The sequence below is a fragment of the Ranitomeya imitator genome, chromosome 4, assembly GCF_032444005.1.
Source record: "Ranitomeya imitator isolate aRanImi1 chromosome 4, aRanImi1.pri, whole genome shotgun sequence".
Taxonomy (NCBI): Eukaryota; Metazoa; Chordata; class Amphibia; order Anura; family Dendrobatidae; genus Ranitomeya; species Ranitomeya imitator.
In genome coordinates, this window is record NC_091285.1 from 104,553,244 (window position 1) to 104,567,013 (window position 13,770).

A 13,770-nucleotide genomic window follows, 5' to 3' on the forward strand; every position below is an offset into this window, starting at 1 on the left:
AACGCCACCTAGGGCAAGAAAAAGACATCCTAGCTCCTTAGGAAGAAGGTAACGAGGTATTCTCATACCCAAACGCCACCTAGGGCAAGAAAGCTCAGGATAAGAAAATGGGGAATAAGCAAACAAAGTCGGAACCAGAAGAATTAGATATCTATACTATCATAAAGGAGAGAAGTGGTGAAGATGCCACTAAGGGGCTGAAAAAGATTTTTAGTAAGTTTGGAGTTACTAGGGCAGAAGCTTTTAGTAGAAAACTATGGGAAGGAATTCAGGAAAGGAAAAAAGGCATAATCAGAGACAAGAAATGGATAGATCAGATCCAAGCATTGATTGATGTCTCTAGGGTAGCAGAAAATGAGGGATGGACATATAATCAACAGAGTAAAAAGTGGTGTATTAGACCCACAGGCTGTGGAGAAAAACAAAATGTGGAATCTAAAAATACCCCACCCCCATACCTTAACCCACATGCCCCATCTTTTCTCCAAACACCACCTCAAAGTTTAGCCGGACCAGGAGGATGGGTATGTCCGCACTGTGGACAACAAAATCCAGACTGGAGAAATGATTGCCTAGCCTGTGGTACACCTAGACATGGCGCTGTACTTGCCCCTGTTAGGGTAGTACCAAGACCCTTTAGGGAACCTGGTGCTGACGGAGTAATGGGAACTAGATATCACCAAACTCGACAATATTTCCCTTGGTCCCCCGCTGAAGGCATGTCTCTCTTGCATAACGCACCAGATCCCACCCAGTGTCCAGTTAGATTTGCACAATATATACAGCAAATTATGCAGACTCACGCTGGAGTTTGGGCAGATGGAGAAGAATTATGTAGAATGAAAATGACTCCTGGACTCTTCCAGGAGCTATTAGCGAATCTACAGGTACATAGGCCCCAAGCAGGAGATGGTGCCTTACAAACGATAGAATCAGGTACACAATTTGTAGATCACTTAATGGTTTTCATGAGGGAGAGACAGAGGCAGAGAGGAACAACGGGAGTGGTGGCTCAGAAATCTGGACAATCAGTAGACGAATATTATCTAAGTGTAGAAAATAATTTCAGAGATGAAGGCATGGATCTAACCGCTCCAGGAATGATGAGGTTAGTTACAAAAACCTTTATAGATGGATTGTCTCCAAAAGTGAAGGAAAAGCTTAAAGCCGCAACCCCTGATTGGAGAACCTTGGAAGACCCACACCTGGCTAGACAGAAAGCTGTAGGGATAGAAATGGACTTAAGAGAAAATTCTAAGCCAGTAAGAATTGCACAGGCTAATACTGGCTCTGCTAACCAAAAGTTTACTTGTCATTACTGTAAGAAGCCAGGACATTTCCAAAGGGAATGTAGGAAGAGAAAAGCAGATATAGATTCAGGAACCTTTGTACCCAAAAATAGGATAAATAACCCAGTGCCTGATCAAACAGACAGCTCAGAATGACTGAAAGTTATGCAGGTCTCTCTTCCTTCTAGAAGACCAATAATACAAGTTGAAGTTGAGGGTAAAAATGTACCTTTTCTGATGGATACGGGAGCAACATCCTCCATTTTAAATCAGGACTTTTTACCATATCCTGACAATATATCCTCAAAGGTTACATATGCAGAAGGGTATGATGGTAAAATTCAGGCGTTGCCCTTTACAAAACCTTTAAATGTGAGCTTTGGCCCTAAAACTTTTGTATCCAAATTTTTATTTGCTAAAGGTGCACCTACCTGCTTGTTGGGTACTGATGTCTTAAGTAAAATGCATGCAAACATCCATTTTAGAGAAGATGGCACAGTTATGCTGACCATCCCTGAAGATGCAGAAACTCTGGAACCATATGTTAGAATACAGGCAATGGAGGATTTTCCCGAAATTTACACTCAACAAGCAAAAATTGACTTGTCTCGGGTTCCTGACAGCCTATGGGCAAAAGGAGACACTGATGTAGGATTTTTATCAGTAGCTCCTATACTGTTAGAAACTGCCCCGGGAACCATATTACCTCAGCTTAGGCAATACCCCATCAGCGCCCAGCAAGAACAGGCGATTTCTCAACAAATTCAGGATTATGTGTTACAAGGTGTTTTGGTAGAAATCAGGTCACCCGCCAATACACCCTTATATCCTGTTAAAAAGAAAGTGTCCTCCAAAGAAACTATGGTGAAATATCGCATGGTGCACGACTTACGGGAAATCAATAAGGTTTTGGCACCGGTCACCCCTGTGGTACCGAATCCTCATACCTTACTGTCTCAAATTCCCAGCACTGCTGCATATGTTACGGTAATTGACTTATCAAACGCATTTTTTTCTGTGCCACTACATAAGAACTGTTGGCATTTGTTTGCCTTTACATTCAAGGGTAAACAATTAGCATGGACAAGATTGCCACAAGGTATGGTACACTCACCAACTTTGTACTCTGAAGCAATGCAGACCGTGCTAAAAAATTTCATCCCAGAACCAGGAGTAGTCATTCTACAGTATGTAGATGACTTACTTATTTGTTGCCCTGATGAGCAGACGGCAGTTACCTCAACTGTTAATTTCTTAATTTTCCTAGCGCAAGAAGGCTGTAAAGTAAATAGACAGAAACTCCAGGCTTGTCAACAAACAGTCGTGTTTTTAGGTCACTGCATATCACAGGGCATCAGACACCTCACACCTCAACATACGGAAGCCATACGTAACATGCTTGAACCCAGGAATCACAAACAGCTGCGTGCTTTCCTAGGTATTGTTTCACACTGTAGACAGTGGATCATACATGCAAGTCAACTCATGCAGCCTTTATATGACTGTATTGCCAACACACCATATTCACTCAGTGAAGAGGCTAAACAGTCATTTTCCTCTTTGAAAACAGCACTGGTATCAGCTCCGGCTTTGGGACTCCCAGACTACACTAAACCTTTTCAATTGATGGCAGCTGAGATATCCTCACATGCTACAGGGGTGCTCACACAAAAACATGGAAACAAACAGAGACCTGTGGCATACATATCAGCTCATCTGGACCCTGTAGCTAGAGCCGCACCTTCTTGTGTAAGAGTAGTAGCCGCAATTTCACTGTTATTAGATAAAGTTTCTGAGATTGTTCTTGATCACCCACTTCTAGTTCAGACCACTCATGATGTACATGGCATTCTTAACCAGGTCCAACCTAAACATATTTCAATGGCCAGACACCTCCGTCTCCAATGTTCCCTACTACTGCCGCCCAACATTTCCTTTGCCAGGATTCAGACTCTTAATCTCGCGTCTTTGCTCCCTTTAGAGTCTGAGGGGGGTACCATACCTGAGGAAACTGCAACTGCACTCTCCAACTCCTTTGACCCATCAAAGTCAATGCATGATTGTGTACAATTAATGGAACAAGAGACTCAGGGCTTATGTAATGTACGTGACAAGCCACTCTGTAATGCTACATTTGAACTTTTCATAGATGGCAGTAGATATGCAGATATGAATGGACAATTTCATACAGGTTATGCGGTAGTAACTCAGCATGAAGTGCTGAAAGCAGAACCTCTCCCTGCTAATCAGTCTGCACAAGAAGCAGAACTTACGGCATTAGTTGAAGCTCTAAAAATAGCCAAAGATCAGACAGCAAACATATACACTGATTCTAGATATGCACATGGCATTATTTTCGATTTTGGCGTAATATGTAGAGCCAGAGGTTATATGACTGCTTCAGGCCAACCTGTTAAACATGCCTCCCTCATTAGACAGATTCTGGAGGCAGCACAAGAAACTAAAGAAATAGCGGTGATAAAGGTAGCTGCACATGTGAGACTCGACACCGAGGAAGCCAGGGGTAACGATAAAGCCGATAAGGCAGCAAAACAGGCAGCACGTAAACCCTTACATCATGCCCACACACTAGATAGCTCTGAAGATGATGAGGAAAGATTGAAGGAAGCTCAGAAACAGGTAGACGACGAAGAACGAGGGCAGTGGCAGAAAAAAGGGGCAGAAGATCAGCAAGGATTATGGAAAAAAGGAACTTTGTTGTGTTTACCCAGAGCCTGGTACCCCGCAGTGGCAAGTGACCTCCACCTACCCACGCATGTGTCGGCAAATGGTATGACGCTCAAGGTAAAAGAAAGGTGGTTGGCTCCAGGTTTTGGTAATTTTGCTCGGAACATGTGTGCTGCATGCGCTATATGCCTGGCACACAATCCAGGTCAGGCCATTAAAACCCCAACCAAGCATCATGTAAGACCACTGTATCCCTTTCAAAGACTCCAGATCGACTACATCCAACTTCCTAGGTACAATGGATACGAATATGTGCTTGTGTGTGTGGACATGTTCTCAGGGTGGCCAGAGGCTTATCCAGTTCGTAGAGCCTCAGCAAAAACTACTGCCATTAAAATAGCACATGAACTGATACCCCGTTACGGCATGCCTGAGGTGATCGAGTCAGATAGAGGTACCCATTTTACCGGGGAAATATTCCAGAATGTTATGAAAATGTTGGGAGTAGAAAACCAGTTTCACACTCCATATCATCCACAGAGTTCAGGTAAAGTGGAAAGATTAAATGGGACAATAAAATTAAAAATCCAGAAGGCCATGGCAGAAACAGGAAAGCCTTGGACCGAGTGTCTACCACTTGCCCTGTATTCCATCCGAAACACCCCAAGGGGGAAGGCTAAGCTGTCACCACATGAGATTCTTTTTGGTAGAGCAGCAAATTTGGGTTGTTATTTTCCACAACAACTGATGTTGAATACTGAGACTTTAACTGCTTATGTACAAGAATTACAAAAACGTTTAACTAAAGTGCATTCGCAAGTTTTTGCTTCCCTTCCAGATCCAGAAAATCTCGAAGGAGGCCACAAGTTGGAACCTGGTGATCAAGTCTACGTGAAAAGACACACCAGAAAGACTCTGGAACCGAGATTTGACGGACCTTTCCAAGTCCTGTTAACAACTCCAACAGCAGTCAAGCTTGAAGGAAAGGCATCATGGATACATGCAAGCCATTGCAAAAAAGCAGTATAAGACTCATGATATTGATGTTAATAATGTTAACCTCAATGGAGGCATGGGAAAGACTGAATTCTCTAGCCCCTTTGAACAATAGATTCATACAACATCATAGAAAATTAGTGCATGACTTGTTAAATAATACGCAACCCCTGGCAGATTGTTGGATCTGTACCCATTCACCAGTATCAGCCACAAGTATACCTTTTCTAGCAGTTCCCGTGTCAGCTGAAGAAATATTCGCTTGGCCTAATTGTTCAGACAACCTGGCCAACAACCAACCTGGCAATACTAGACTATGGAATACTACAATCGCCATACCAATTGTGGGATGGGTAGAATTTCCTTGGTGGCAGGGCAATCTTACAGGAAAAATAGACAACTTACAATATATAGCATTCAAGGGAGGAAAATGGGTACCTAGGAATAAGACTGGATTAACTGATTTAGGACAGGTCCCCACTGAAAATCTACAGCTCAGTTTCAGTACAACCACCCCTTCCTCTGATGCTTTCAAACCTACAGTATTGGAAAGATACATACATAATAGAAAATGGGAACATTCTGAGTTGTTCCCCCAAGATGATGCAAACAGTTGTACAAGTAAGCCGGGGAACCTGGTTTGTAATGAATCCAATGAGTATGTCAACGGAATGCATGTATGTGGGAATCCCGCAGCCGGGTACTGTAACCCCTTGGGACAAAAACCCTCTTGGTGTATGCTTCAGAATGTATCTAGTTTTGTGGATTTGGCTCACAGATTGGTATTGCAGCACTCAGCTTTGTGGGATCTGCCTGAGGGTACATTTTGGATATGCGGAGAAGGAGCATATAAATGGCTTCCCGTAGGTATAAAGGGTACTTGTACATTAGGACGCCTAACCCCGGCTACTTTCATAATTTCAAATAAACAAGTGAATATGCAAGCCGTGCCCAAGCACACACTGTATAAAAGAGCTGCAGATAACTCACCACGTCCCTCGGGGAGGCCGCATATAGTACAAATGGGAATTCCCAACAAAATTGCTAGTACCATTTTTATTTATCCTATGTTAACACAGATGTGGGATAAATTAGTTAGAGCCACGGATTATCTAGATGATCAGATTTGGGATATATTGGACATATTAAATACTAGTATAGCTGTACAGAATCAGCTTATAATAGTCACTAACCAACATACCCTGGTATTGGATTACCTAACTGCCTCACAAGGGGGTATGTGTCAAATCATCGGACCCACCTGCTGTCATTATATAGACCCGAATAGTATTATTATTATTATTATTATTATTTATTATTATAGCGCCATTTATTCCATGGCGCTTTACATGTGAGGAGGGGTATACATAATAAAACAAGTACAATAATCTTGAAAAATACAAGTCACAACTGGTAGAGGAGGAGAGAGGACCCTGCCCGCGAGGGCTCACAATCTACAAGGGATGGGTGAGGATACAGTAGGTGAGGGTAGAGCTGGCCGTGCAGCGGTTTGGTCAATCGGTGGTATACTATGAGTATGAGATTTAAATTAAAAGACGTACAACGACTCAGGGATCAGTATGACAAAGACAATGACCAAAATAAGGATAGCTGGTGGTCAGATACCTTTTCTTTTCTTAACCCGGCCAATTGGTTCAGAGGGATCGGTGGGTGGGTTACCGGGATTATGCAAAGCCTAATACATACAGTTATGGTTATTGTAATTATATATGTATTGTTCAAGGTTGTACTCAAGGGTATCTCGGTATGCACAAATAAATTTTGTGTAATGGATGCGAGAATATAAAGTTTTTTTTTGTAATATCACAAAAAGAATGACTAAAATGATCGACAAGGTTTTGAATGGAATATGTCAAAGGGGGGATTGTGAAGAGCAGAACAAAAATGATTACCTCAATGAACAAAAAAAAAAAAAAGAATTTGTGATAAATATTGACCTGTCCATTCAAGGACATTTTAGCTATAGTATGAAATCCTGTTTTTCCTGTCTGTGGAATTGCCTTTGTACTGTTTGTTGTGAAACTGCCGCCCACGAAACTGTTTTCTTTTCTTTTCTTTCTTTCCTGTTTTGTCTCTTTGTTTAAACATGCAAAACTTGTATAACCACTAAACCTACTGAAACAACTATATAAAGAAGGGATAGCACCTTGAAGGCAGGCGTGCTTCAGAGACTTCCCAGTGATACACTATACAAGACGTGTCTTGTGTATTATTTCTGGTGATTCCCCACTTCCAAAGGCTGCTCCGACTGAGTGTGATCCCGACAATAGTATACTGCTACAGATGGATCTAGATAAGTTGGAAACTTGGTCCGAAAGGTGGCAGATGAGGTTTAACAATAAATGTAATGTTATACATGTTGGAATCAATATCATCATTATACACTGAATGGAAAACCACTGGGGAAATCTGACATGGAGAAGGACTTGAGGATCCTAGTTAATGATAAACTTACCTGGAGCAGCCAGTGCCAGGCAGTGGCTGCCAAGGCAAACAGGATCATGGGGTGCATTAAAAGAGGTCTGGATACACATGATGAGAGCATTATACTACCTCTGTACAAATCCCTGGTTAGACCGCACATGGAGTACTGTGTACAGTTTTGGGCACCGGTGCTCAGGAAGGATATAATGGAACTAGAGCGAGTACAAAGGAGGGCAACAAAATTAATAAAGGGGATGGGGAACTACAATACCCAGAGAGATTAGCAAAATTAGGATTATTTAGTCTAGAAAAAAGACGACTGAGGAGTGATCTAATAGCCATGTATCTACTATATAATTGTCTAAAGGTAACTTCCGTCTTTCTGTCTGTCTGTCCTTCTGTCTGTCACGGATATTCATTGGTCGTGGCCTCTGTCTGTCATGGAATCCAAGTAGCTGATTGGTCTAGCCAGCTGCCTATCATGGCTACCGCGACCAATCAGCGACGGCCACAGTCCGATTAGTCCCTCCCTACTCCCCTGCAGTCCGTCGCCCAGCGCCCGCTCCATACTCCCCACAGTCACCGCTCACACAGGGTTAATGCCAGCGGTAACGGACCGCGTTATGCCGCGGGTAACTCACTCCGTTACCGCCGCTATTAACCCTGTGTGACGAAGTTTTTACTATTGATGCTGCCTATATAGCGTCAATAGTAAAAAGATCTAATGTTAAAAATAATTAAAAAAATAAAAAATCATCATATACTCACCCTCCGGCGCCTTTTCCGCTCCTCGCGACGCTCCGGTGCTAAGGATGGTATGCGACAAGGACCTTCCATAACGTCACGGTCATGTGACCGCGACGTCATCACAGGTCCTGCGCGCCTGCGCGAGAAGGACCTTCCATAACGTCACGGTCATGTGACCGCTACGTCATTACAGGGCCTGCGCGAGAAGGACCTTCCATAACGTCACGGTCATGTGACTGCGACGTCATCATACCCTGGGACCGGAAGCTGGCGACAGAACTACAAGTGGCCTTCGGATCGGAAGGGGAGTATATGTTTATTTTTTATTTTTTAACCTGTGACATACGTGGCTGGGCAATATACTACGTAACTGGGCAATATACCACGTGGCTGGGCAATATACTACGTGGCTCTGTGCTGTATACTATGTCGCTGTGCAATATACTACATGGCTCTGTGCTGTATACTACCTGGCTGGGCAATATACTACGTCGCTGGGCAATATACTACGTCGCTGGGCAATATACTACGTGGCTGGGCAATATACTACGAGGACATGCATATTCTAGAATACCCAATGCGTTAGAATCGGGCCACCATCTAGTAAGTATATAAGGGGACAATACAAATATCTATTGGAGGATCTGTTTATACCAAGGAAAGTGAGGGTCACAAGGGGGCATTCTCTGCGTCTGGAGGAGAGAAGGATTTTCCAAGATAGATGAGAATTCTTTACTGTTAGGGCAGTGAGAATCTGGAATTCCTTGCCTGAGGAGGTGGTGATGGCGAACTCAGTCGAGGGGTTGAAGAGAGGCCTGGATGTCTTCCTGGAGCGTAACAATATTGTATCTTACAGTGATTAGGATCTTTAGAAGGACGAAAAGATCTGGGGATTTATTCTGATGGAATATAGACTGAACTGGATGGACAAATGTCTTTTTTCAGCCTTGCTAACTATGTTACTATGTAATTTTGCATTCCAAAAGTTATATGGTGCCCCTTCCATTCTGAGCCCTGCTGTGTGTCCAACAAGTAGCTTTCCACTACATATCGAGTATTGGTGTACTCAGGCGAAATCACAGAACAAGTTTTATGGTGCATTTTCTCCTGTTTCTCTTGTGAAAATGAAAAATGTGGGGCTAAATTAACATTTATGTGGTAAAAAGTAAAACTTTCATTTTCTGCTTCCACATTCCATTACTTCCTGTAAAGCATCTGAAGGGTTAATAAACTTCTTTAATATGGTTTTGAGCACATTGAGGGGTGCAGTTTTTAGAGTGGTGTCAAGTTTGTGTATTTTCTGTCATATAAATACTCAAAGTCACTTCAAATATAATGTGGTCCATAAAAAAATGGTTTTGTATATTTTGCTGTAAATATGAGAAATCTGTCAACTTTCAACTCTTCTAACTTCCTAACAATAAAAAATAAGTTTAAAAAATTGTGGTGATGTAAAGTAGACATGTGGGAAAAGTTATTTATTAACTAATTTGTGTGACATAACTCTCTTGTTTAAGGGCAAAAGTATTAAACGTTGCTAAATTTTCACCTAATTCCTGATATTTTCAGAAATAAACGCAAGTCATATCAAACAAATTCTACTACTATCATGAAGTACAATATGTCACGAAAAAACTCGCTCAGAATCAGTGGGATACATTGAGTCGTTCCAGAGTTTACCTCATAAAGTGACAGAATTTTAAAAAGTGGCCTGATCACAAAGGCGATAACAGGCTCTGGATATTTATTGATGATTGCAACCAATCTAGAATAGATAACCAAGATAGGCAAAGGCGCAATCCTTCAAGTGAACTATTGGCTCTAAATTCCGTCTCTGACCATGACAAGAAGCCATAGCATTAAAAATGTGTAATCATAACTTATATTCATGTACTTTACACCGATAAGGCTTATCTGCTAGGACAAGCTAAAAATATGGTCTTGTGACAATCAACACAGACTGTTTTTTAAAGGGACACTGTCACCTGAATTTGGAGGGAACAATCTTCAGCCATGGAGGCGGGGTTTTGGGGTTTTTGATTCACCCTTTCCTTACCCGCTGGCTGCATGCTGGCTGCAATATTGGATTGAAGTTCATTCTCTGTCCTCCGTAGTACATGCCTGCAGAAGGTGCAATCTTGCCTTGCGCAGGCGTGTACTATGGAGTCCCTTTAAACATTACCTGAACAATTTGGAATCCACTACGGAGAATTATGTCCTCAATTTCTTCTGCTTTATGAAGAACGTCTGGTTTGATAAGTGCTAAGGTTCTTTCAACTTGAATCCTAAGAGAAGCCATCGACTGTTCTTTGATCTCTGTATCGTTTTCACTCATTTTTCCTCTGCTGAAAATATTCTAAATTTAATAATCATAAAAAATACATTTGCCATATGCATTCTATATATTTTAGGATAGTAGTATATTTTTGAACATCTATAAAACCTAAGAAAGAAACAAAATTAACATATATCCTGTATGTAAGTAAAAAGCAAAAGTGCATATAAATAACAGAGTACTTACAGGTTTTGACTAAAAAAGCATAAAAAAACATCCCACCATCAACAAGGTGAACCCAATTGAGATGGTTCTAACTTCTAGTATTAAAACCTTACCAAAAAAATGACCTCAATGTGAATAAGGGCCGAGCAGGACCAGGGCCCGACTATGGACAACCAGTTACGTGGAGCTAAATAAACTTAATACCCAGCTCGAAGAAATGGAGGCCACACCCATGCTTGCAGTGAGAGCCAGAACCCAGGCTATGTGCACACGTTGTGGATTTGACACTGCGGATCTGCAGCTGTTTTCCAAGGGCTGTACAGTATCATGTAAACGTATGGAAAACAAAATCCACAGTGCACATGCTGCAGAAAAAAAAAACACGCGAAAACGCAGAGGTTTATATTCCGCAGCTTGTCAATTCTTTGTGCGGATTCCGTAGCAGTTTACACCTGCTCCTCAATAGGAATCCGCAGGTGTAAAACTGCAGGTGGAATCTGCACAAAAACCGCTGTAAATCCGCGGCAAATCCGCGGCAAATCCGCAGTGCGATTTACCTGTGGATTTTGCAAAAACAGTGCGAAAAAATCAGCACACCAATCCGCAACATGTGCACATACCCAAAAGAGCATAAGTTGGAAAACATGCAACGAGTAGGAGCATGTTCACACTGGCCATGTCCCCATAAAACCCATACATAAATAAATACACAAAGACAAATTTAAGCTGGAATAAAAATGGCCGTGAGGGCCATTTTTGGGTTATATAAATACTTGTAAAATTATCCAATAAATAACATTCCATATAACATATTTCCAGACTTCCAAAATTCAAAATGACCAAATCCACCCATAACTGATTGATTTTTTCCCACAAGTAAAACCAAAATATAACAAATAAATCAAGGGAGGGAGAGTGGGCTCTTCTTTCTTCTTGCGCCAGCAGGTTGAGGTAAATTACACCAACCAAAGGTTTATATAATTCGAAAAAAGACCGCCAAAACACCAACGGCCAATCAGCTCGCTGCAAAAAAGGGCGCACAAAAGAGGCCAGAGCCGGTTCAACCCAGAATCTATTAATAGATCCTAGCTTTACATTAGCATTAAGATGGCACATAAAAATACCACATAAAATAAAGAAAACCGAAAATTCGGGTCTATGTGGACATGAGACCCCCGCTATGTTTTCGTGCTGTTTTAAGCGGGGGGGCTAACATTATACAGACAAAACGTAAAAAAGAAACAAAATGAACGTATACCCTAATCTAAGTAAAAAGCAAAAGTGTATATAAATAACATATTGTACTACCCACAAACACTAAATAGTACCCATCAGTGTGACACAAAGGTTGTACAAAGCACAATGGCGAAAGGCCCTTTTAAGCTTACAGTCAACAGGCTGAAGGTTCTTTTAGACGTTCGCGATTTTCAGTCCGATCTCAGATTGCGATGTATGGACTGGTCGTGCGTCTCCCAACCTGAGCTTGATCGCTTCATATATTTTTATGAGGATATCACACTTGGATCAGGAGACACGTGGCCGTGCATTGTAATCTGAGATTGAACTGATCATCACAGATGTCTGAAAGACCTTTTAGCAGTCTTGTTTTTAGCACAACATAGCTGTTAATAAGAAGTAATCAATTTAGATGCATTTCCCTATAATCTCATACAGCTGCACACTAATTGCATGCTTCAACACATCTAAATACACAAGGAGTAATGTTACCATTACTTGTTATTAGAGAGAGTCCTCTGAGATCTGTGGCTATCTGTGATTTACTAGTCCTGTTAGTACATAAAAATTGTAGTTACATGTCAACCAATTGATGTTTTCATTAAATAAGGATTTCGCTTCCTACTTTGATAGAAATGTTACAGTAGGTGGGGTTTACAAATGGAGAAGATGTACCACAAACTGCTGAAAAACATCTTTTAACCCCTTTCTGTTGGAGCCAATATTCATATTTTGCACTTTTTTCCTCTCCTTTTTCCAAGAGCCATAACTTTTTTTATTTATCCATTAAAATAGCCGTATGAGAGCCTGTTTTTTCTGCGATGAGTTATAGCTTGAATTATATCATTCACTTTAGGCCTCATTCACGTTCTTGAAATAAGTTTGTGCTTTTCTCGGATAGAACATACACCCATTGTATTCTATGAAGCTGTTTGCATGTTTGGTGCGAAACACAAAACAGATACATGACATCCATGTGCAAACGGTGTACGCGATTAACATTGTAACGGATGGGAGAAGCTTTGTAGTTTATTTATCAGTGAAAATCCCTGGTAGTAAAAACTGACACCCGGAACAAACACTGATGAAGCTTGGATCCAAAACATTGACGATAATCGTACCATTTATTTGTGTTCAACAAAAATCCCATATGTCTAAATGAAGACTTAAAATATAATAAAGTATAAAATGGGGGGAAAAATGCTAAGGTGAGTGAAATTCTGAAAAAATGGAATTCCGCCATTGTCTTTTGGGGCTTAGTTTTTACTGCATTCACTGTGTGGCAATATGATTCTCCAGGTCAGTACAATTACAGGGATACCATACTTACAGCTTTTTTTCTTTATTTTACTGGTTTTAAATCAGAACTTTCTATTAGGCCTCCTTCACACGTCGTGGCGATTCCTATACAGGAAAAAACAGTACTGGCAAGATCCGTGGTCTGTGTCCATGTGCCATCTGTGTGTAAATATGTGACATCCGTGTATACATTTGCTGTCCGTGTTTCACATCCAAGTGCCATCCGTGTGGAATGTACCGGCGCCTGGGAAAAGCAGCACAGTTCCCTCTGATCCCAGGTGCTGGCCAACTGCTGAAGGCAGCTCTCATCATTGTCTCCTGGTCGCTCTGAGACCAGGAGACAATGATGTGAGTTGTATTCAGCAGCAGCTGCATAACTCCTGTGTAAAATAATTAAATAAAAGAAATGGTGGGGCCTCCAGTGCACTTTTCATAACCAGCCGAGGGAAAGGCCACGACTGAGAACTGATGTTAATAATGATGATGATGATGATGATGATGGTTCCCATGCTCTTAATAACAGCTCACAGCTGTTTGCTTAGCCTTTCCTGGTGAATTTATGGGGCGACC

The 13,770-nt window shown here is 41.5% G+C and overlaps 1 protein-coding gene across 3 annotated transcripts in view; it reads right to left on the bottom strand.

The window, feature by feature from the left end:
- Window positions 1-13,770, bottom strand: part of NME5 (NME/NM23 family member 5) — a 212,983-nt gene that overhangs the window by 184,018 nt on the left and 15,195 nt on the right. The window contains exon 2 of one of the 3 annotated variants that reach the window (XM_069761974.1): window positions 10,348-10,507. In XM_069761974.1, the coding sequence (XP_069618075.1) occupies window positions 10,348-10,500 (153 nt within the window). In that variant the 5' untranslated portion in view covers window positions 10,501-10,507. Of the gene's footprint in view, window positions 1-10,347; window positions 10,522-13,770 lie in introns of all 3 variants that reach the window. The other 2 variants (XM_069761976.1, XM_069761975.1) reach the window with 2 other exon arrangements.